At 39.3% G+C, this 23,526-nt stretch overlaps 5 protein-coding genes across 8 annotated transcripts in view; 3 read left to right on the forward strand and 2 right to left on the reverse strand.

Annotated features, from left to right (window-relative positions):
- LOC124646364 (rho-associated protein kinase 2) overlaps positions 1-5,598 on the forward strand; it is a 24,622-nt gene extending 19,024 nt beyond the window's left edge. Inside the window, exon 14 of the transcript XR_006986325.1 lies at positions 5,586-5,598. The gene's annotated coding sequence lies outside the window, so the exon portion shown is untranslated. The remainder of the gene's footprint in view (positions 1-5,585) is intronic.
- Positions 1-16,589, reverse strand: part of LOC124646365 (villin-like protein quail) — a 16,792-nt gene extending 203 nt beyond the window's left edge. Inside the window, exons 1-16 of one of the 2 annotated variants that reach the window (XR_006986326.1) lie at positions 16,135-16,589; positions 14,541-14,633; positions 5,998-6,111; positions 5,692-5,900; positions 5,301-5,505; positions 4,554-4,859; positions 4,065-4,361; positions 3,719-3,922; positions 3,548-3,634; positions 2,508-2,601; positions 2,168-2,410; positions 1,937-2,074; positions 1,495-1,650; positions 1,119-1,225; positions 845-1,030; positions 25-482 (exon numbers count right to left, since the gene is read on the reverse strand). Coding sequence is in view for 1 of the 2 variants with exons in the window: in XM_047186497.1 (XP_047042453.1) it covers positions 369-482; positions 845-1,030; positions 1,119-1,225; positions 1,495-1,650; positions 1,937-2,074; positions 2,168-2,410; positions 2,508-2,601; positions 3,548-3,634; positions 3,719-3,922; positions 4,065-4,361; positions 4,554-4,859; positions 5,301-5,505; positions 5,692-5,900; positions 5,998-6,111; positions 14,541-14,633; positions 16,135-16,164 (2,583 nt within the window). In the remaining variant the exon portion in view is untranslated. Of the gene's footprint in view, positions 483-844; positions 1,031-1,118; positions 1,226-1,494; positions 1,651-1,936; positions 2,075-2,167; positions 2,411-2,507; positions 2,602-3,547; positions 3,635-3,718; positions 3,923-4,064; positions 4,362-4,553; positions 4,860-5,300; positions 5,506-5,691; positions 5,901-5,997; positions 6,112-14,540; positions 14,634-16,134 lie in introns of both variants that reach the window. The other variant, XM_047186497.1, reaches the window with a different exon arrangement.
- Positions 16,590-18,445: 1,856 nt separating this feature from the next.
- LOC124646367 lies at positions 18,446-18,963 on the forward strand. The gene has a single exon (XM_047186501.1). The coding sequence runs from the start codon at positions 18,475-18,477 to the stop codon at positions 18,961-18,963; it is 489 nt and encodes a 162-aa protein (XP_047042457.1). The 5' UTR covers positions 18,446-18,474.
- An 84-nt stretch (positions 18,964-19,047) lies between these two features.
- On the reverse strand, positions 19,048-21,976 carry LOC124646366 (elongation factor Ts, mitochondrial). Of its 3 annotated transcripts, none has more exons than XM_047186498.1 (5): positions 21,804-21,976; positions 21,443-21,493; positions 20,796-20,945; positions 20,421-20,672; positions 19,048-19,707 (listed from the first exon to the last, which is right to left on the reverse strand). In XM_047186498.1, exons 2-5 carry the CDS (start codon positions 21,470-21,472, stop codon positions 19,183-19,185), a joined length of 957 nt encoding a protein of 318 aa, XP_047042454.1. In that variant the 5' UTR covers positions 21,473-21,493; positions 21,804-21,976; the 3' UTR covers positions 19,048-19,182. The 3 variants fall into 3 exon arrangements, with proteins under 3 accessions (XP_047042454.1, XP_047042456.1, XP_047042455.1); XM_047186500.1 differs by lacking the exon at positions 21,443-21,493 and adding an exon at positions 21,167-21,208 and having other exon boundaries at positions 21,804-21,975; XM_047186499.1 differs by lacking the exon at positions 21,443-21,493 and having other exon boundaries at positions 21,804-21,975.
- A 419-nt stretch (positions 21,977-22,395) lies between these two features.
- LOC124646278 (dynein axonemal heavy chain 7) overlaps positions 22,396-23,526 on the forward strand; it is a 36,177-nt gene continuing 35,046 nt past the window's right edge. The window contains exons 1-3 of the mRNA XM_047186395.1: positions 22,396-22,615; positions 22,809-23,019; positions 23,228-23,363. Of these exons, the coding sequence (XP_047042351.1) occupies positions 22,396-22,615; positions 22,809-23,019; positions 23,228-23,363 (567 nt within the window). The remainder of the gene's footprint in view (positions 22,616-22,808; positions 23,020-23,227; positions 23,364-23,526) is intronic.

The raw sequence follows: 23,526 nt of genomic DNA on the forward strand, positions 1-23,526 counted from the left end.
TGATGGATGATGATGAGCAAACGAATAAGTGATATTTTAATAACATGTAAGTGCAATCTTTACCACTTGTTAACTTTTTATATCATATTTTTTTGGTCTTATAGCAAGTATTTTAAAACAATCTATAGTTAAAGTTGAATCTATTGCTAAATATAAGTTTTCTTTTTACTGTGTAATAAATCCATATATTTAAAACACTTAATCGATCTAATAGCTTGTTCCCACGCGAGGCAGTTATAACGAGTTCGCAACTCCCACGCAATTGATTGCCATTGCCAAAAATTAACGGCAACATTCGACAGAGTTGTGATAGAGAATTACAGATGCCTCGTATGAGAACATTATATCTAAGACTTCTGTAGTCTTATTTAGAATAAGCCGACTGTTTTCTTGAGATCCTTTTGCTTCCACCCGGGCAACGAACGGAACTCACTGTAGGGCATGCTGAATGTCGACACGAAGTCGTCGTGAGTCAGGTACAACTGGAATCATAATATCACAAAATATTAATCAATACAATATAGTCGAGAGAGAGTAACTGTAATTGCTGTGATTTTCCGAAACAAATATAAGACATAGTGCCCGTTGAGAGAAGCGGTTTCCTCAATCAAGATTTCTCGATAGAATTTTTGATAGGCACACGCACTATTATTAGTGCGTGTATTAACATTTCTGCCAGTCTCTTGCAATGGTTGGGTGATTTGGGCAATCATCAATCAGAGAATGTGCGGGCATTTTATGGATATAAAAAACAGTTAGTTACGGCTATTAATTTTCATTAGATTCTTAGCCTTGTTACCTAGTGCATTTATAAAATGTGTCTAGCATGGGAGTTTTTATTTACCTCTTTAGTGAGGGGATCGACGTCCGGTGGAAGATGTTCTTTAGGCCCCTTCAGGACTGCCAAAGGATATTTTTCATACTGGTCAAAGCGGTTGGCACTGTTGCCACTCTGCAGTGCACTGTTGCCGCTTTGAACGATTGCCTTGCCTTCTAAAGCACTGATGATTGCACTGAACGTTTTGTGACCCTGTGAAATTAATGGTGGACGCCTCACTATAGTTTCTTTTTGTGAAATAATAAGTATAACATAAACAGCTAGTAGTAAAAATATATACCTTCCACATGGATTGCTTCCAATGAGGGAAGAAACCCGTGAAATGCGGTGGTTCACGTCCCTGGCTCAGTGCTAAGATAGGTGTTCCGGCATCTCTTGCTGCGGGGTCTAAAGATCGAAATATATTGTTAATCGGTTTGAATGAAATGTTAAAATATCTAGCTGTTTCCCCGCGGTTTCACTCGCATCCCAGTGGAACTTCGTCCCATATCTGGACAAAATATAGCCTATGTTACTCGGGGAACCGACACTAAAATGTTTCTTTAAATCCGTTCAGAAGTTTTGGCGTGGTTTCGTTTAAGGAATCAACAAATAGAAATCCTCTTTATTATAATAATGTAGAAGTATAGAGTATAGTACAAATGCTCGTATGTTACCTTGCGCGAGATAGGCGAGCGCTATGGCCCGAGGGTCGTCCTTAGCTCGCGGGCAGCAGTGCTGGCCGAGCCACACGAACACGGCGTCGTGCGCGTCCACCACGCCCACCATCTCCGGCGCTAGGTCGTACTGACTGAACGATACTATCTCTTCAACTGGGGACATTGAATAAATATAGATAAGTGAGAGGGATCGTTCACTTTATGTATATGCTAGAGCAGTGATTCCCAAAGTGGTCAAGCCCTGGGTCCACGAGTCAAAAGAGTTTGGGAACCTCTGTGCTAGGGGTATAGTAAAGAATCTAGTATAGGTAGTCTTCTTTCTGAGAATTCAGTTTTGATGGTGAACCAATGTGGTGTATTATGTGGTGTGTGTGGGTATAAGAGGAAGTTATAAATGCAAAAAATTAGGAACGTATAGCTAACAACTTCCATAACTTACATGAATACTGGGCAGGCACCCCAAGAGACACGTAGAAGAGACGCGGCGGCAGAGGGCGTTGCACCTCCTTCAGAGGGGACGGGACTAGCAGGTGACGGCGGTTGCCTAGCGCAGTCCAGAAGTCCGGCTTCTCTTTACCTTTGCAGATTTATATGGAAATGTAAATAATTTATAACAACCATATGTAGGTACTTAGGTACCTATATTATTTACCTAATATCTTAAGTTTACCTTGCATAACAAGAGTATGTTCAGAGGCGGCCATATTCTTGGCGACCTCCCTCTCGTCGCCCGTGGCGCTGGCGCCGCACCACACCCACACTCTTGCGGCGTCTCGCAGCACGTAGCAGGCGCCCGGCCCGGCGCCCTCCGCGCTGGCGCCCTCCCGCACCTCGGCGCCCCGGGCCTCGCGTGCGTATTGCCCCGACACGCGGATGAGTACTCGAGCCGGAGCTAGCAAGCGGCGACCAGTTGCTGAGGACAATATCAATCAGTCATATGTCATTTTATTTCATTTGATGATTAAATTAGAAATGAAGAAATGTCTGTTTTAAATTCTACTGATACATACGGTCATAATCTGTGGCACTGCCCACATAAGTGATCATACGACCCTTGAAGATCTGAAGGAAATGCGCAGGTTCTTTCCCTTGGTACACCCATGCCTAAAAATAAGTTTTGATAAATACTATTGGTTTATTTTCAACATCCTTACTAATATTATAAATCGGAAAGTGAGTTTGTTTGTTTGTTTGTTTGTTTGTTCCACTTTCACGCCGTAACTACTGAACCGATTGCTTTGAAATTTTGCAGACGTAAAGTTAGAAGTCCGGATTAAATAATAGGGTACTTTTTATCCCGAAAAAAATAGATATTCCCGAGGGAAAACAAAAATATTGTTTGCTTGATGGATGGATTGTAGATGGCGCTGTGTGTCGTTTAAAACAAGGTAATATATTGCAAACGAATATAAACATGTAAATTTAGAAGCTAAATGATACGATAATGAATCCCCGAAAATGAGGAATTCCCGAGGGATGATGTACAATTTGTTTAATCGTCTAAACTGTTTTTTTTTACATCTACTTATATATTGCAAACGAATATGAACATATAAATTTAGAAGCTAAATGATACGATAATGAATCCTCGAAAATGAGGAATTCCCGAGGGATGACGTACAATTTGTTTTATCGTCTTAACTGTTTTTTTTACATCTACTTATCCTGAAATAACTATAATTCAACGAATTACTAATTGGTATAAGTATTAGTTAAGTTATTTAGTTCTTGAGGTATGCGATAGATGGCGCTGGGTGTTTTTAAAACGTGGTAACGATGTGTTTTTAAATACGTAAGAAGTGGAATGATAGCTTTTTAAAACGTGGTGACGTTGTTTTTTTTAAGATACGTAAGAAGTGCAATGATATCTCGCGCTTTAACCTGTAGCTCATCGTATCCAGCGTTACATCGCGCTTCTTAGATTTTTCCGTGGGAATGAGAAGTTTTCTTATAGTTGTGATTTATATCGCAATATAACCGAATTCCACGCGGGCGAAGCCGCGGGCGGAAAGCTAGTTGGTTTATAAGCTAGAGAATCATTGGTTCACACCTGTACTGGAGAACGCCCCAGCTTGGTGTAGAGGTCTTTGGCTTCTTTCGCGCCCAAGTTCCTCAGATCATTGGGCGAAGAGCCACCCTGTAATATTGATATCAAGTTAAGTGATCGTTAATTTTATGTTATATTATCTGATATAGAATGATTTGGCTAATATCGGTTCACCATCCAGTAGTAGAGCAGGGTCTGGTCTCCGGTGGGCGCGTGGTACGTGTAGAGCACAATGTAGCAGTCTCTGTCGTAGAAGACCGCGGCTTGTGGGCGCTCCACCTCGGCCAGCGCCTCCTTGTTGACGTCCTCCGCGTCCGCGCCGCGCCGCCGCACGCGCCACACGCGCAGCGCGCCCGAACCGTCGTCCGGCAGCTGCGCCTGAACACACAGACATCCATTAATACTTTTATAAACACGCTAACTACAGTATGTGACCTAGTGAAGGATTAACCTCATTATTTAGCATGGCGTTTTGTTACCTAGATAAAAAGAGAAATATTCAATTGCACCAAAGATGTACCTCGGCTGCGAGCCATGCATTAGTAGCTAGACTGACGGCATCCAGCCTGGTTGTAGCGGAGCGTGCGGCGCGCAGTCTACCGTCACGTCGGGCGTCGCACCAGCGCCAGTTGTGGAACAACGCCGCGAACTCCAGCGGCTCCCGGCCAGCCGGAGCGGCCGACACCGGCACTATCATGCGACGCGCTCGCGCCAGCCCTCGCGCAGCCGCCAGGGCGCCCCGAGCTGCGGCACCAGTCGCTGACGGGCCCACCCACGCCCATACTCCTCGGCTGCCACTGTCTACTATGTAGACGCCCTGAAATCATTCAGTAAAGTATTTTATATTTAAATTACGTCTTGGACCCAGTCAACCGTTTCTAAAACTAATAAAAATTGTGGTTGCTGGATTTTCCGAAGTCATTGTACGTTGATGATAAACATTGTACGTCGATCGTTTCCTGTGCAAGAGGGCAATGTTCTATAATCTTTATGGGAGGAGGGAACTCACGTCATCAGCCAGGTCTTCTCTGAACAGGGGTGCTCGCTTTATCTCCTCGAGCCTGGCTGCAGGTCTCTGCGCGGGCACGGCGAGGGGCGCGGGGCGCGGCGGCGGCGTGGCGCGGTAGAGGCGCGCGGGGCGGGGCGGGTCGGCGGGCGGCGCGGCGGGGCGCAGTGCTCGCGCTCGCAGCTCGAGCAGCGCGTCCAGCAGCGCGCGGTCGCTGGCCGGCAGCGTCTGCTCGTAGCCGTCGTGAGCGATCGCGATGCGACGCGCCATCATGCCCTTGTCCGCACCGCGAGCCATCCGGTATGCGATCTGCAGTGAGCCGGTTTATTATTTGAGCCAGGATTTTCATGCATTGTTGCTTTGATTTATTTCTCGATTGCTCAAGTATTATAATTTTTAACAAGTAGATAAACCTTGAAAATATTATGGGTATCCTATCCGCGTTCATACAAGCCTCTCATCTACGGATGCTGATACAAGCCTCTCATCCGTAACACAACCAGGATCAGGGCCCTCAATAAAGGTTGTTGAATCCATAACCATAACATATTACATTCATAATTATTAAATACAAGTACCTACGTGAAGGAGTATATAGAGGCGAGTAGATAGTTACTTAAGAGAGCACGAAGGGAGAGTACATAAGTGGGTAATTAAATAGGGAAGTATATAGATTAAGTTACGCCACAAGTAAATTAGGGTTTTAGGTTGTTCTGCGCTACTGTAAATCAGCCACTGAACACAACAAACCTTGGCGCCAAATATTTTTTCCACAAGGTTAGCGGTGCGGCCGAGCCACAGCACGAGTAGCGACGAGGTGTCGAGCACGAACACGCCGTCGGTGGCGAGCTGCGCCCACGAGACCGGCTCCAGCTGCACCAGCACCGGCCGGCGCCCGCGCACGCGGTACAGGCGAGCGCCGCCATTCAGGTTGCCAGAGCCACTTCGGAGGATCCTGGGTTACGAATGGTACATTTGTTCAGTTTTTAAGGATTTTGTGGAAATGAACTATAGGTAGTAAGTAAGGTGTTTTAGGTGGTGTAGTATTGAAATTGGCATAGGTATAGATGATTACCGAATTATTAAAACTTAAAGCCTGATTGAAAAAAAATACCACTCACAGCAACAAAGAAATACCCACCTAATTCCATCTCTGAAGTAAGAAAGCAGACGAGGGGTCTCCTTGGTGGAGGCCTCGCGGTGTACCACAGTCGGGGCCGCGAGGTAGGCTGCAAGTTGCACCCCGCGACGCAACGCGAGCCCCGCGAGGCCGGCGCTGCGCTCCCCGCCCCAAGCGTGGATGTGTCGCTCCAGCACCTCTCCATTGCCGTTCTCTTTTATTTCTCGTCTCTGGTAAAGATTGGCAGGGGCACATTAGTCATGTCGGATCAAAAATGGTGAATTTACTGCTGGAAAGTCTTAAGGTAGTTTTTGCTGCGTTACTTACAATAACATCAGGCCCTGCCGGCTGTCCCGGCAAAGAGCAAGAGTAGACCAAGTAAGCTTCCGCGTCGTAAAATGTGCCGTAGTGAGTGCGTGGCAATAGTTCCGTGTTCGATTCCTGCAAATAAATCAATAATGCAATTTCCAAAATGGCTAATCTAATCCAAGTCTCCAGATATCTTAATAATTAATTAATATATTCATAATTAATTAATGTCAATGACCTCGACTCTTGACCTGGTGCCAGTAGCTTACAAAATAAATAGAAATCAATACAATGAGTTCTGGGTATTAATCTCAATCCGAATAGCTGCGGGTGTCTGCGCGGGCGCATCGACCGTTATCGCACAAAAAAACAATGAATGATTGCCATCAATATTTCGTAACTGTTATTGTTGAGAGCTATTATTAAGTTAATCAATAGTTATTAAACGCATATACGTTGAAGATTGTTTAAATTGACCGTAGTCTGTAATAATCTAATAATGGATGTCATAATCAAAATGTGTCATGCTCTTTGAAGCGAATTACGATATTTCTAATGTTTTGATTACTGTTTTAAATACTTATTGAAAAACTGTTGTGTGTGCTCGCCGTTGGTGATAATGGGTCTGCGGAATGGACCGTCACTGGTCACTCGTGCATACTGATGTACAATTACGGCGGCATGTGCGTATCTCCCAGCGGCGTTATATCACGGCACCAAACACTGGATAATCCACGTGTTTTAATTACACGCGATCTGCTTTTTGTGAATACGCTTTCGAGTATTTATCCGCATATTATGGTTATTAATTCCATGCATATGGTAATTTTATTCTGACGGAATTGGACGATAATAATTAGTTCAGTCGAGCAAGCATGCAAGCTTCGTACTCAGATATTTCAGACCACCCAGTCATCTCGGTTTGACTCAACAGTACCTACCCGAATTACATAAACAAAGATTTCATATTCTTTTCTTTCATGATTCGGCAATGTCCGTGAATCGTGGGTCGTGAGTGTGGCAAAGCGCAATTTCTGTAGGTAATAAGTTATTTGGGTTTGCCTACTTATTATGACAGCAACGCTTTCAAAATCATGCATTAAAATAAAACAGCTGAAGTAGGATATGTTTTTCTCAGACAAAGCATCATAAAAGGTAACACAAGTATTTCGCGAACGAGCTACTGCTACATAAAATAAACCAATGCTATCATTAGATTCAGCAAAAAAACACAATAACAATAAATTAGACTATTTCCACGTTGCAAGAAACCCAGGTCTATATTCCAAGTAGTTGTTTACCGCCGACAATGTCCGTGACTGATAGCCATCTTTGTTTGTATAGTAATGTTAAGTTGAGAATCGTTCAGTCGCGGTCTGGCGGGCCCAGTTCCTCCGTCCACGTAGCGGGACTGAGATGTGGTGTTGACTCACTCGAATGCTGGCTGGCACCATTCAGGGCTGCCTCTATTTGTTTTGTTTTTGGAACACACATCATAAATCTACTTTTTGGGGAGTCTCAAAAGGGCATAAAAGGGCCACCAGATACCAACTGTCAACTGTGTTCTGTCAGAATTAATTTATCACATCGCGAGGGTCCCACAGTATCCAGCAGAATATGTATAACAAAAATATATTGTTAATAAAAATGAAGCCAGGCAAGGCTCAGAGTTGAATCGTAACATAGGTATAATAGAAAGTTAGGACTTACAAAGGAAGCTGATATGTTTTTATTCTAGTGAAAAATTACACTGCAGCAGCGATCAAATACTTAACAGGGTAATTTAGCAGCTAGACGTTACATTTGAACAATGTGAAGGATAGCTTTGTTAACCCTACGGCACAACAATATCTGTGCCGCCAGTGGTCTTCCGTTACGATGCAAGTCTCGTACTCGGCCATTATTTATCTTTAAAGAGCACACCAGCTCATTAATTTATTGGAGAAATTTTATGAAATTGTTTACACGAAAAGAGTGTCTACGAACGAACAAACTGTGGAGTGCCTGACTCTAAGGATTTATATGACAGCGCGAGAAATCTGGCAGAAACTGATAGGAATCTTAAATGATAGTTACGAAGTGCTTGTTTTTATCATCTCTGTGTTTATGATCTAATCGGCACGAAATATTTATCGTTTTATTTTGAGAGTCTTGACGGGTACGATTAAGATTTACTGCTAGTTTTAGAAAACTTTGTACTGTAATGTCTTTTGCTTTTAAAACATTAAATTCTTTAATAATGGTATCTATGTACCTGCTGCCTATTTACACGTCCATCCTACAGTTTTTCTTACTGTGGTTCTTAACTTACCTAATGATCACTCTTGTTCAAACAACAATATGCAAGACGCTTTTGACAATGAGTGTTATTGCTTTTGTCGTATTGAGATTAAGCGTGAATTACACGGACATAACCTACTTTTGTTTTTTAACTATATAATAGTAGAAAGTCTGGTGTAATCAAGACAGCAATTGTACTGAGTCTGTGGTTAAAGTGTCGGATTACTAGAAACTCAATTATGTTATAGATATGAAATGCAACAGAAAGTGGGTAATACGCGATAAATGGTAATATGTGAGTACTTGTGTATGGTTGCAGATGATGGCTGTACGAGTGTTTGCGTCGCATTGCGCGCGACTAACAAGCGTGCTCGTCCACGCCGGTTAGCATGCATCTCGTTGCAATTTATCTTTATGTTGAATTGTGTACTTTCTCTTGTCACTTTGTATTCAAGAAAATTATTATCATACATAAACTTCTGTAATTTGCTTACAAAACTGCATTTATCTTGATTGTATTATTTTCGAAGGCTTTCATTTCTAGGATTCGTTAGTTGCGTAAATCGGTAAACCACAAAGAAATGTAGGCATAGAATGTACATTTTTCTTTCTAACCAGCAGGCACTACCCAGGGTGCGTCAATAGGTTATCCACGATCATTGACTTTTTGCGATCATTGCGCACGAAAAAACTAATCCAGATAAGTTAAGAGGACGAATTGGAATTTTTGGCGCCAAGGATTTCAATTTTTCTCAGTAAATACAAAACGGATCAAAATACAACTTGGTTACCTGAAAGTTCATGATATAAACCTTATTTTGTTAGACGTAGAAACATGATTAGGTAACTTTTATAACAGAGAAAAATATATCAAACATACCTCTTTTTAAAAAGAGATTCACATATTATGGGCATACGGGACCGATTTAAGCCTCTTAACTTTTTTCGTAGTTGAGTATGTACATACTCTTTAAAATTGTAGAAGGAATTTTTATCAAATTATCATTTCTAAATAATAAAATTACAAAACCATTTTGTCGCTTACGACTTTTAGTTATAAGCTAGAGCGCGTATTGTTATCCTCGCCCCGCTCAGACGCTCCGACCCCTTTTGGCGCCTTAGATGCGCGTGCCGGTTATGGAATTATTGTTGACCAATAGGCATGATGACAAATTTTTAAATTCCTTTGTATGATGTAGGTATACCTCTATTTTATATGAAAAATTATTAATTTTAAGAAAATGCGAAGTTTTTTTATCAAATAATTGCATTTTTCTCTGTCCACTTTGAATCCGGCGCGAAAACGCTTGTCAGTGTCATGTCGTCACTTGTGACGTCACGACTGAAATTACAAGACGCAAGTAAACAACGCTCGTGCAATAATTAAGTTTTTTGTGTTATTAAATAATGAATTCGAAAGGGCATAGGTGTTGTGGGGTCCCCCAGTGTAAGAACACATCCAAAACAACTCCTGATGAGTTATTTGTGTACGTTCCTCACAATAAAAAAATACGAAACAAGTGGCTTAAACTTGCAAGGCGAGATTCAAAAGCAATATTGCCCAGGGTACAACTTTATTTTTGTGAAGATCACTTTGATGTTATTACATAGTTCTCTAGATTCTAGCATAGTTTATAATGTAAATAACTATTTCGAGGTTAGGTTTCATCTCTCATTGTTTTTTAATTAAACTAGTATACTTACGTGGAAGTTTTAACATTTCTAAATTCAGCTGAACAAAAATCTTTATTTGATGCCAAAAACTTTCCCAGCATTATGATATCAATTCTAGGCAAATTAGCGCTGTTTGCCTTGATAAATCCGGGCTCCATAACTCGTGTTATAAACAATTAATTAATTAAAAACAAAGATCGCAGTGGAAGTTCACAATAACGAAATGTGACGTTCGCGCGCTTTCGCGCGAGTTGTTTTGAGAAATGACGTCACGAGCTCTGATTGGTGTTCAAGATATCATGGCGGATTGCCTTATTTCGTAATTTTATTTTATCAAAATACATATTAATCACATTATTAATAAAGAAAACAATGCGCGTTTTATATTCCAAGTTTAATTTAATAAATATATTATTTTAATGATTTTTGATTACTGTCATCATGCCTATTCCTCGCCTTAACATCAACCTACGGATATTTTTAAACGAAAGAGATAACACATAATTGTCCTAGTCATGTTTAATTAATACTCTTTAAGAGACACACTTTCATGCACATTAATTATATATGTTATGGACCAAGTGATAAATTGGGCAGTATACATAATGCCCGGTCATTATGAATAATGCCCAATATGAGAGCGCAATTTGATAATAATTATTCAAATAATCAAATTGACCGGGCACTATACATATTGTCCGTGACATTTTGGGCAAAGTAATACAAACATATTTAATTTCATTTTTTTTTGTTTTTGCCATTTAACTTAAAATAAACTAAACATTAAACCACTTAAATAATCAGCCTCATGATTTGGATTAATAATGAAGGACTTCTGCCTTAAAAATCCACTAGTTTTTGCATTTAAAAGTTAAGGAAAGTCATATTAAAAATATAACATAAAATATAATTAAATTTAAAACCAAAAATTTACAACGTATCTTTGTTTTATACAAATGACTTATTATTATAAAACAAAATAAACTAAAGTTTAAGCGATTGGACTCATTATTTGGCATAATTAACTTTTATTATTTAGCTTCTCTAAATAAAAGTCACATAGAAAATATAATTAAAATAGGGTGCTATTTAAACAGGCTTCTTTTTAATATCATTAATCGCCCCCAAAAATGTATGTTGCCTTCTAAAATACTAAGTCAGCCACAATTAAATTTGTAGCATGCTAAACTAAAGTAAACTTCTGAAATACTATTAAATGACATCATAAAATATAAAATGACAATATTTTTTTTACTCAGTACGTTTAAAATATAACACATCCCATATCAATTAACAGAGCATGGAAGTAAGCATGCAACATGCAGCAAGCATGGCTTCTGTCACGGCTCCGGCGCTGCGGGGCTCCGGCGGTCCCATGCGAGCTTATCGTCGCAGATGGTTTTCACGCTCACCACCGCAGCTTCGGCTTGCTGGCCGGCTCAGCCGGCCAGCCTCAGCCGTGGCGGCGAGCGCTTCAACTATCTGCGCCTCAGCTCGCAGGCCGCCTCGCCCCTCCACGCCTACGCGGTTTTGAATTGCACTCTAGGGGTAGGGCAGACAAGACTACGTGGAGTCGGTTTTGCAGCGATTCGTTTTCGTCACTAAGTTCAGATTTTAATACAATGTTTTGAATCCAAATTAAATTCTACCATAAGAAAAAAGCAGCCAAGAATAATGAGATCAAGAAAAACGAGGCCGAGTTAGTAAATTAGATGACAATTGTCCAATTAATAATTTTGTGGCTAGACTTATAATTTCCCATTAAAATAGAACATATAATTTAAAACAATAATCATAACATATGTAGCAAGTATCAGGATTTATTTATTAGAACAACTGCCACCCTCGCACCGCATAAAATATAGCTTTATTATCAATTTGCCCAACTATCATGTAGCAATATAATAATGCCCGTGCAATGTGATAAATAATGAAGTTAAGATAGTTATTAATCACTTGGCCCGATAAAGCTAGACATTATTCATAATGCTCGGGCATTATAAATAATGCCCGAATTAATCACATGGTCCATAACATATATATGTTATGTTATGGACCATGTGATTAATTAAATAATGCCCGAGCATTATGAATAATGTCTAGCTTTATCGGGCCAAATGATTAACATAATAACATATATATGTTATGTTATGGACCATGTGATTAATTCGGGCATTATAAATAATGCCCGAGCATTATGAATAATGTCTAGCTTTATCGGGCCAAATGATTAATAACTATCTTAACTTCATTATTTATCACATTGCACGGGCATTATTATATTGCTACATGACAGTTGGGCAATTTGATAATAAAGCAAAAAATTGAAGTTAGTGACGAAAACGTATCCCACGTAACGGTTGCCCGGGTAACTGGGTTGAGGAGGTCAGATAGGGCAGTCGCTCCTTGTAAAGCACTGGTACTCAGCTACATCCGGTTAGACTGGAAGCCGACCCCAACATAGTTTGGGAAAAAGGCTCGGAGGATGATGTGACGAAAACGTATCGCTGCAAAACCGACTCCACGTAGTCTTGTCTGTCCTACCCCTAGAGTGCAATTCAAAACCGCGTAAGTGTGGAGGGGCGAGGCGGCCTGCGAGCTGAGGCGCAGGTAGTTTTAACGCTCGCCGACGCGGCTGAGGCTGGCCGGCTGAGCCGGCCAGCAAGCCGAAGCTGCGGCGGTGAGCGTGAAAACCATCTGCGACGATAAGCTCGCATGGGACCGCCGGAGCCCCGCAGCACCGGAGCCGTGACAGAAGCCATGCTTGCTGCATGTTGCTTGCTTACATTTTAAACGTACTGAGTTAAAAAATTAGAAGCTAAATAAATAAATTTTATGATGTCATTTAATAGTACATATTTTAGAAGTTTACTGTTAGAATGCATGCTACAAATTTAGATGCTAAAAAATAACCATCATGCGGAGTTGTATTTAGAGTGGTTTACTTAGAAGATAACGAGTGGCTGAGATAGTATTATTTAGATGCTCGTTAATTGTGGCTGACTTAGTAATTAAGAAGGCAACATACATTATTCGGGGCGAATAATTATATTAAAAAGGAGCCTGTTTAATAAGCACCCTTTAAATATGACTTTCCTTAACTTTTAAATGCAAAAACTAGTGGATTTTTAAGGCAGAAGTCCTTCATAATTAATCCAAATCATGAGGCTGATTATTTAAGTGGTTTAATATTTAGTTAATTTTAAATTAAATGGCAATAACAATAAAAAATTGAATATAAATATGTTATTACGTTGCTTGTATTACTTTGCCCAAAAGGTCATGGGCAATATGTATAGTGCCCGGTCAATTTGATTATTTGAATAATTATTATCAAATTGCACTCTCATATTGGGCATTTTTCATAATGACCGGGCATTATGTATACTGCTCAATTTATCACTTGGTCCATAACATATATATTATCTCCGAGTTGTTCACTGTTAATTATTTATTACTGTAACATCACTGGCACGCTATGAAATGATTAGAAATATACCTAAGTTTAATTAAAGACCAGAAGAAGTCTGGAAGAGAAATACCTATGTTTGTTGTTGTTACGTCAATAATCCTGTGATGAAGAAATGTATGAAGAGTAGGTACTTAGTTCTCATGAAATGATCACAGACTGAGATCACAATTTCGACATTTTACAGTTCGCTGCAATAGCTGTTATTGTATGCGTTTGTTTGGTGGTGAGAAAACATAGCGCTCCGTAATGACCTTTCGCACGTCCTACTAAATTAAGGAAATAATTCACAGAGATTGCTTAGATAAACACCATAAACGTTTCTCACATTGTTATAAGAAATGTCACGGTATCTTCTTCTTTATTTATTTCGATAATTTAAAGTTCTCACCACAAAGTTATTTACTATTGAGACAAAAAATGAGAACGGTTGGAAATTTGACTCCAATGGTTTTGGTTATTGTGGATTTGCTGTTGTAGTCACGGTTTGTGCCCAAACCCCCATTTTGAGAGCTACACCATTGTCAACCTTTCTATACCTATTTATTTTTAATTTGACTGGTCTGTTTACACTGATTTATTTATTATTTATTTTTAAATTGAATGTTCAACACCATTCATTCATAAGTACCTATACATACCTACCTACGCACGTTTTTTCTACATCTGCATGTCGTGCGAGCACGTTAGATGCGAATACTCAGTTAATTAAAGTTCGTTATACAGTTGTAATTATGACAAATCATAGTTGCGATATTCAGAGTGACAACGAACTCACATACCGCACGATATGATGACTCAAGTCACAACTTTTGTCTTCAGCAGTGAAAGCGTTTGTTATGTATGAGCAAAAACTGTGGCGTGTATGTCGGTATACCTATACCTACGCATGTAGATCTATCAAATATAATTGAATGTTCTCGTTTCGCGTGATAGGTCATTTTAAAGTTCGATGGCTTGGTGAAAAACGTGACAGTCACTTCGTGAGCGTTCAAGGCCGGTTTGAGATACTATTGTTGTTATTAGGGTTTCTTTTCAATAGACTATTTTGAAAATAATATTTCAGTCACATTTGTTTGTGAGAGAAACATAGCAAATTATGTCATAGCCTTAAGTCCGTTAGTTATAATTGTCTTACCGTGATTCTCCAAACGAGGAAAGTGGTGTGATCTTTGGGCACTGTGCGAAATGCTGCTTCAGCGGTGCGTGCGCTGCCGCTCTCATCTCCTTCCTGTAGTCACCAGAATAAAAACAACAAATTAGCAGACAAATAATGCACGTCTTAGTATAATTAGGTACCTAATTCTGCACATTTAGTGATGAGCAGTATTAAATATAATCTATGGGTGGTAGGTTTACCTTACCTCTAGGGTGCATTAGGTAGGTACCTGAATATTTATAAACGAATGACCGCATAGGCATAGATTACCTAATAGTTACCTACTACGTAAGCATACCTAGGTCTAAAAATCGTCTGAGAATAAACCATTATTGTATTGTTCAGATGTGAAGTCCAGAACCGAGACCAAACAATCTAGTCTAGCCTATTGTTTTGCAATATGAAGGCGGGTCGAACGGCTGAAATTACGGAACCCCTTTATTTTCGTAGGCAATAATAAAGGGTAGGGCAGATTGGAGTAGGAGCGTCTCAAGGACGGATAAAGTTGGACAAATGACCATGCTATGGATAGTAGGTCGTCGACAATAGATCTTCGGGTGCGGTCGCTACACGTAACGTTGCTGGGTTTGTGTAACCTACTTATAAAAGGCTTTAACCGTGTGATTTTCATGATAATGTCTATTGGAGTTTTGTTATAAGTAGTGTCCGTTGACAGGTGACTGGACAGGACAAAGGAAAATAACAATATGCTATTTTGTTGTTATTGTCATCACAGTTAGGTGCTTATTTGACTACGTTGTCATTGGTACATTCAGTTGCTGCTCCTACCCATTATTGTCCATGCCATAAGTATGACAGATAGCCTACATAGATTAAAGATATTGAGGATTATTATGACAAAATTTATCACCCTACCTGATCACAACGAGATTTTGCCAGTTCATGATAAACAGGAATTCTAGCTTGATCTCTCTGATACACAGCTTACCTACACCTCAAGTTAGCTTCTTACCTCTACAATGGTAAATATACGGTAGGTACATCCTACGGTTGAACCACGTTACAATACCCATTAAATGCTAATGAGTTTAGAACCACCTCAAAACAAAAGTATCCCATACTAAATACTATTTTTACCTTGCACGTCTACCCACAGTTTTCGTAGGGATTCAAGTTTTAAGCACTGCTAATTCCAAAACATCGGTACAGTATGAAGTTCTGCTCTCTCCACCGGGAAATAGACCGTAAAGATATATAAAGTGCTTAATTAGAAACGCGCTGAGTGTGTGATTATGTCGATAGGGAATATTTTATCTGATAAATAAATTGCACATTTGGGTATCTGCCCACTTTATGTTATTTAAGTTACAGATATGTTAGCACAGTAGGTATCTATCTACACATACAGAAAGGTGGTAATCCGTGTGAAAATAACCGCAATAGGAAGTCACATACAACAGGTAATCTTTGAATTGATGCTTCAACTAAAAGGTATGCATTATGACAATTAGCTGCGTTATGACGGTTAATCACTACATCGCATTCAAGGGTGAACACACTCGAAACACTTTCAGTTTCTTTCACTGTTTGTATACAAATAACACGTAATTACTTGATCGGCACCGATCTCCAGGATGTGCATTTTCGTGTCGCTGTTCAGCAGCTGACTGGTTCCATAACAACACCGGCTTTGACAGCTAGCACCCGCGGCTCGGTACTACAAGACACGACCGGACGACCGCGGCGCCCATGCACTCCTCACAGACTAACCGCTCTCGGACGACGGTCGAGCGAACCACAAAAAGAAAATTGTTTCACGCTTCTTGCACTTACATATTTTAATAAAACTCGGAGAGCAATGAATTAATTCCCGCGAAAGTCTGGGCGGCAACCCGTACAGATTGATATGTGGCGGTGGTGACTATCGCGTTTTCATCGCTAGTTATCGGCAGCTCTTAACAACTCAATTAGAACATCGACAAATTGACGTAGCGGAACCAACATTGTTTGTTTAGCATATTACCGATAGAATTAAAGTGCACTTTGGGGATATGTATATTTTTGAGTCGGTTTTAGTTTTGGAAACAGTGATAAAACTTTAATCTGAAGTTACTTTTGCGATTTCTAGCGCTGCGTCTATGAATTATGTTTAAAATAACTGTCAGGTATTATTATTTAAAATAATGTATAAACATAAACGTATTATTATAGAAATCTGATCATTGAGGCACGAGACAACAATTAAATAGTAAAAGAATTTAAATGCACCACCTGATATTCGTCCATTAACGGTGTAATTAAGCGAGTTTATCTCACTTTCTCATTTAAAATGACTATGAGTATGGAACGGACTGATCACTATCAATTATGCTGTCCGTCAAGCCATGCCAGAGAGGAGATGTGTACTGGCACAGATCATATTACTCGCACATACCACGAGTACAACTGGGATGATTCGCCATGAGTATTCTGCCACACAGGACAGGATCCACGCTCGGACGCGCACTTTGTTCATTTGGACATTAATTCCACATTCACTTTCATTTGTCATTTGAATAATGTTGGTAAACATAAAATTGACATTTGCTACGGCCACGTAAACACCTTGTTCTGTAGGTACTACAGTAGGTCACGTCAATTTTGGCGTTCAGTGCACAGTCCTTGGTTTCAATTTTCAATTAGCCTGCCCATCTGATTATATGGTTAGCATGCTAGCCAAACACTCCCGCTGGGCAGATTGCATGAACAAATGCTCCTTAAGGAGGTATTATCAAACAATTTCTATCTTCTTTCATCCCGATTCTGAAATATGTCAGGATAGCAAATACCTACAACAGGGAAAGTCACTCATTCACTTATCTAGGTACCTACCTTATGTACTGAGGCAGGTACATACTTAGGTAGACATGTGTTCAAGCTGGCTGAAATTGCTTGCTTTTGCAGCACTGGAAGCAGTTGCCCTAGATTCCGTTACCGTTATGTCTGTGTATTAGACCTACAACAGCACGAGCGAGTCATGATGCGATCATAAATCGATTTGACGCGGTCGAATGGGTGTAAAGTGGCCCATATTGTGCTATTTATTTATCTACTTCGATTATTGTAATTACTGCAAAAAATTAACAACAAATGTTCAATAGTTATAAATTGATGTCTGTAGGCGTAGGAGCTCGAGGTACTTACTCACATCTCTTCTATTTTATACTCAGATCTTTTCGAACCCTGTGTTAATGTTTATTCCAAAAAAATACTTACGGAAATCAAACCCGCGCCAAGCATCGCAGCGTAGCTCGCTGTGTTGCGTGACTGGCCGAGATTTTGTCGGAAGATGCGCTTCTTATCATTATGTCTGTCTAATTAATTGTTATTCTCTGGGATACCTATTATGAATAGAAATGAAGATTGAGAATTATCTAGTTATTCATCATGCATCTTGATATTGTGTAGGTAAGTACTGAAAATATAGAACTCAATTAATGGCAGGCTATCTAATATTTTCAACAGTAGTGAGCATAAGTAAATAGGTAGGTACAATAGTGTGCGGTCTTTGTTGAGCGATCTCTGTCATTTGTTATTTATTTTGATCCTCATTATTGCACAACGCTTACTGCATGACTAAACGAATGACATTATCAAATCATCAACTGGTAATTATTATTCTTTCTCATCGATAAACTATAGCTACAATACCAAACTTGAAGATAGTAAAAATGCATGAAGAAAAGACTGGAGGTGTTGACTTTAGAGGGAAAAGCTATCATAATTTTTATAAGAGTAGGTACACATGAAAGGCCAGCAATAACTGTATTTGTATAAGAACTCCTCAATACAAAACTCTTTAGCTGAATTTCCCATTTTTTTTTGTCACAAACTTACGTCCCTCAGCTGAGGCGGGAAACAAATGACGGAAACTGTCATTTTCAATTCGTAAAAAACGTAAATTTTATCAATCATGTACACAGATGATAATTCTGATAAAGAGAGTGAGTTTGAAGACAGAAGCCCAGAAGACAGTCCAAATATTACAAAAAAATCTTTATCCACTGTTGGATTTAGGAATAATCCGGAAAACCAAAATGCGAGGCCACTCGCGCTGCGTGCGACGCAGTCCTTCACCGGGGCTGTCGAGGAGCTTCGGTTATGTGGTAACTTCCAAAGAATCAATCTTTGCAACAGGATGAATGTCATGTCGGCACCCAAGATAGCAACGGTATGTCCATGTGGATGCCTCTTGAGACCGGCGACGACGGGCCCTTTCAGGACGAGAGAACAGAACACACTGGCGCTGCATGTCGTCTCCCCGGAGGTGCTGAGCTACCACGGCTATTGTTTCGAGCCTTGCCAAATTGCTATGTTTTGGAAAAAGGACTGCAGAATGTTCCTCTGGAAGGGAAAGGCCAAGATGAAAAACGTAATTCACGCAGATTCGTACAGAAAATGATAAAAGATACTTATGAATATTTTTGTAGTGATTAAACTTTATCAACCATGTTTTTATATTTGAATACATGAAATTTAAAGAGTATTAATATTTAAGCTTTTATTTCTTAACTATTAAAATAAATATAAGCTATGGTTTTTGGTTATCACATAACAAAACCTCCAAAGATATAGCTACATGAACTGAGTGAGTATGCCATTAAATGGCTGCAATAATGCTTTACTGTAGGGTTTGGACTGTTTCTAATGGCTGCTTCTCCACGCCTGGCATATTGGCTTCAATAACTTCACCACACGAGAACCTTATGTAATCAATGACTTCAACTTTGTGTTGCTGCAACACTTCTTCAACTGTGTAAGCCGGGTCTAGTAAGTATTCTTGGTAAATAAGACAAGTTTCATCATCAGAATCTTTGGCAGGATGGTCCTTTTCCTTGTCACCGATTTTCCGTGGGGCCATGCCAACGATATGCTGGCACAGCTGTCTGCCAATGTCTTCAGTATCACTAGCTTGCCTGTATGCCAGTAGAGCTCCATATTTCCCTGCAGAGTACTCTGCGGGTGTCGCCGGGGCAGGGTGGGTATACCCAGCGATTTTAACATCACTGTTGTTTGCTTTCCAACATTCAGCTCGCCTTAACACCGCGTTTTCGCCAACAGTGCCAATGAACAAAGCTAATTCCTCCGACAGTTTCTTTCCACCTTCTGTAGACAGATTGGCTAACTGTTCACTGTCTAATTCCATCTGAAAATGAAAGGAAAATGTTTAAGAATTAAAGAATAGTTAAATCAAAAGCCAAGTTTTGAGGGTTCGAAGATAAAAACTCAAAAGCGAAGTTTCGCTTGGCAGAGGTACAATTACAATTCTGTAGTAATTAAGATGTGAAAGAATCTATACATACCTCAGTTGTTTTATTTATATTTACAATACATAATATTTACAATAAATATCAAAAACTATCCTAGTAGAACAAACAACTAAAAAGCGTCAAAAAATTCGTCCCCATCGCTGTCATCTATACTAATATTATAAAGCTGAAGAGTTTGTTTGTTTGTTTGAACGCGCTAATCTCAGGAACTACTGGTCCGATTTGAACAATTCTTTCGGTGTTAGATAGCCCATTTATCGAGGAAGGATATAGGCTACTTTTTACCCGGGTTTGTGCAGAGGTTCCCATGCGATGCGGGTGAAACCGCTGGCAGAAGCTAGTAATATATAAAAATGCACAACATGCATATAGTAAAGCATTGGGGCTAAATATAGCAGATATCATCATGTAGGATTTTGTAATTGCACATAATAAGAAAATTACAACATTTTCAATGAGTAAACTGTTCTATCCACTTTTCTTGTATTGAATGAATACAACGCAACATGTTACAGTATAATGGTCATCTGAACTTGTGTTGTCTGAGCACAAAGTGTTATAAACACTATGCTTTTTAATTGAAAGATACCTTAGTGACAGGTCCTTTGGCTTGCATATTAGTATGAGCAAACTTATAACATGCGATTGTTGCATCTTCAATCATTTTGTGGAACTTCTCATTCTTGGCGACAAAGTCAGTTTCACAGTTGAGCTCCACCAAGGCTCCGTGGTTTTTATCAAACTTCACAGCAACAAGACCTTGTAACGCTGTACGACCGGCCAGCTTGGTTGCCTTCGCCCAACCCATGGCTTGTGCTTGGTCATTCAACCATGCCTCAGCCTGTAATAATATAAAATAAAGATCAATTAAAAGGATTGTAATGACTTAAAGAACTTGTAGTTGACCAGTGACCTGGACCAGTGTTTAGTAGGAACCTAAATAAAATATTTTATTCATGCATACCTTTTCAGCATCATTGTTATGCATTTCTAGTGCCTTTTTGCAGTTGGCAATGGTGTAGCCTGTTTTCTTCCTTAGTTTGGCAAGGAGTGAGGATTCTGCTGCCCTGCAGATTGGTCCTGAGTGGAAGCGACGGACCAATTGGAAGATCATCTGAAAACATATTTTTAAATTTTATAAACTCATGAGTTACAAAAAGACCAAGTGTATATTTACAAACAAACATGGCATACAGAATAACAGAAAGTTAACAGCAAATATAGGCTTCTTATAAGGGCCATCATTTAGAGCACTTGAATGCAGATACAACATATATACATATTCAGGCAAACTAAAGCAACACTTTAGCATTTGTATCACATGGTTCCACTCACACGAAATCAAATTTCAAAGCAGATTTAAGCCCAGTGGATGAACTGTGATAAGAAATGTTTAATTAAAAACAGTTGGTGTTCTATGGTGCACAGTTTAGCACTATAGCCTGTTCATAGTATGGGAAGTAACTATTACATGAGCAGCTATAACTATGACATCATCTGAGCAGGACAGATACAGTATGTTTATCCAATGAAGGTCAGAGGCTGACAGAGGCAGCTTCTGTTATTGTGTGTTGGATTAGTAATTGAATGCTTCACAATAGCGCGATTTACCTTTGTATATGCTTGTGCCTTTAGCTTCATTTATCAAAATATTATTATAACCTATAAAAATTGCAATAATATTGACATACAAAAAAAAATACAATGACATAAAAAAGTTATTGGATTTGGATTTAAACCTTTGCGAGACAGAGTGCTGGTATTTAAAAAATAAACCAACCAAACAAATGAAGATAGTCTGTTGTCATGGAGAAATCAATACTTGACAATAACAGTTTTCATGATACTGAGATAGCCTTAAAAATGATTTTATTTGTAATTTAGTTACTTTATTCATTTTGCTAGACTAAATAAGAGTTAAATCATTGAAAATTGTGTAAAGATAACCAAAAAATTTAAATTCAGTACTCACCGTTTTGGACTTAATTCAAGCAAGTAAAAGGTAATTGACACAAGGAACTTGTTTTTTTATTACACCTCGATGCTAAAGTGTGGAAAAATAAGCAATTTTCAGTGAAAATCGTCGTAATTTGAATAGAACAAGAACAATTTGACAATTTGGCTAGCCAGTCCGTGCGGCCTGTCAAAAACGTTCGGTTACTGCTACTGTGAAATATTAAGATTTGTAATTTTATCATGTAAAAAAGCTTTCTTGTCTTAAGAAAGTGTTTAAAATGTTTTATTAATTATGTGATTTAATATAAAATGTAATTAGTAATATGTTAGGTAAATAGGAACAACAAAACGTTTGTCAGAAAGTTACGTCATACCTGCCTCATTGGTCTGCTGCTACTGTGCACAGGATCTCGGGTTCGAGTCCCGGTCGAATTCAAATGTTATCTACATTTAAAACGTGTTCTTATCATTCTCATTAAATGTTCCTAAATGTAATGTTTGACGTCTTTCTTATACTCCGAAAGTTCTTAGAATTGATAGATTTCTTGAAATAGGTATTCATTTATTTGAACTAATACTAATACTTATATATATTTTAGGGAGCCAAAATGCAGAAAAATAAGCCGTCCCGAAAGAAAGGCCAGCCCTCTCCTTCCACTTCTGATGTGAAACTACCTAAAATACCAAAGATTTCAATGCCGGAGGACTTCAAAATACGAACGCGGCCTTTGTTTTCTTTGCCTGAGGAAGTTTTAAAATTACCTGCGCCGGCTACTAAAGCCGCAAAACTGCAGGCAGCGAAACTTGCGCCGAGGAAGAAGTCCAGCGGTATCTAATTGCTTAAACTTTCCACGCTTACTTTATATTTTGTAGATAGTTCTTTGCAACTAGCTTATCTTGCGAGTTAATTCAGACAAGAAGAAAATTATATAGAACAGTTATTTTACATAGCTTCTTTATGACGATGAATTCGTATACGGTAGGCAAAGTAGATACCTACTTATTACCCCATTACTTTCAGTGATGCAAAGCTTCACAGCTATGAGGAAAGCTCGAGAGGAGTTCAGACTTAAGCTAGTTAATCTGATATGTCAGATAGATACAGAAGATGACCAAGAGCCTTTGGCGATGCCTTCGGGCGAGGAGCAGAATGTGCTGCGGTATTACTACTATCTGCGATACGGTATCGATACCATACACGTTGCTCCTTTGGATAACAAAATAATATTAAGGTAAGTTACTGGTACCTGCATCCAAGTGCACCCGTAGGTACATCTTATAACGAGTTCGATGCCATTTTTGAGGCGGACGTCTGATCTTTTAATGGAATCAGTGGTGTTATAGTCTATCGTGATCGGAACAAGGATTGCTTCTAAGTCTGCAAATAAAGTCTAATTAAAATCATTGTCGCAATTATGTACACAAACCTCTTATTTACAGAGTACACAATCTCATATCTCCGAAATTGAAGAAATGGAAGGATACTCTGTTTACTTGCACAGATGAGATGCGTGAAGACTTCATGATGAGTATGAAGAAAGCGATTGTGGATTTCGTCTTGAAAGACCCCAATACGGTAGCTAGACTGACCATACAGTTTTTTATACCGTAAGGTTGATTGATCCTTTCTTAGTCATAGATTCAAATCATAACTAATATACACATAAGGAGGTAGGTTGCTTTATTTATTTAAATACATTACTTAGGTATATGACGTTTGAAATGGCGTAAATACAGAG

Source organism: Helicoverpa zea, chromosome 3, assembly GCF_022581195.2.
Source record: "Helicoverpa zea isolate HzStark_Cry1AcR chromosome 3, ilHelZeax1.1, whole genome shotgun sequence".
Taxonomy (NCBI): domain Eukaryota; kingdom Metazoa; phylum Arthropoda; class Insecta; order Lepidoptera; family Noctuidae; genus Helicoverpa; species Helicoverpa zea.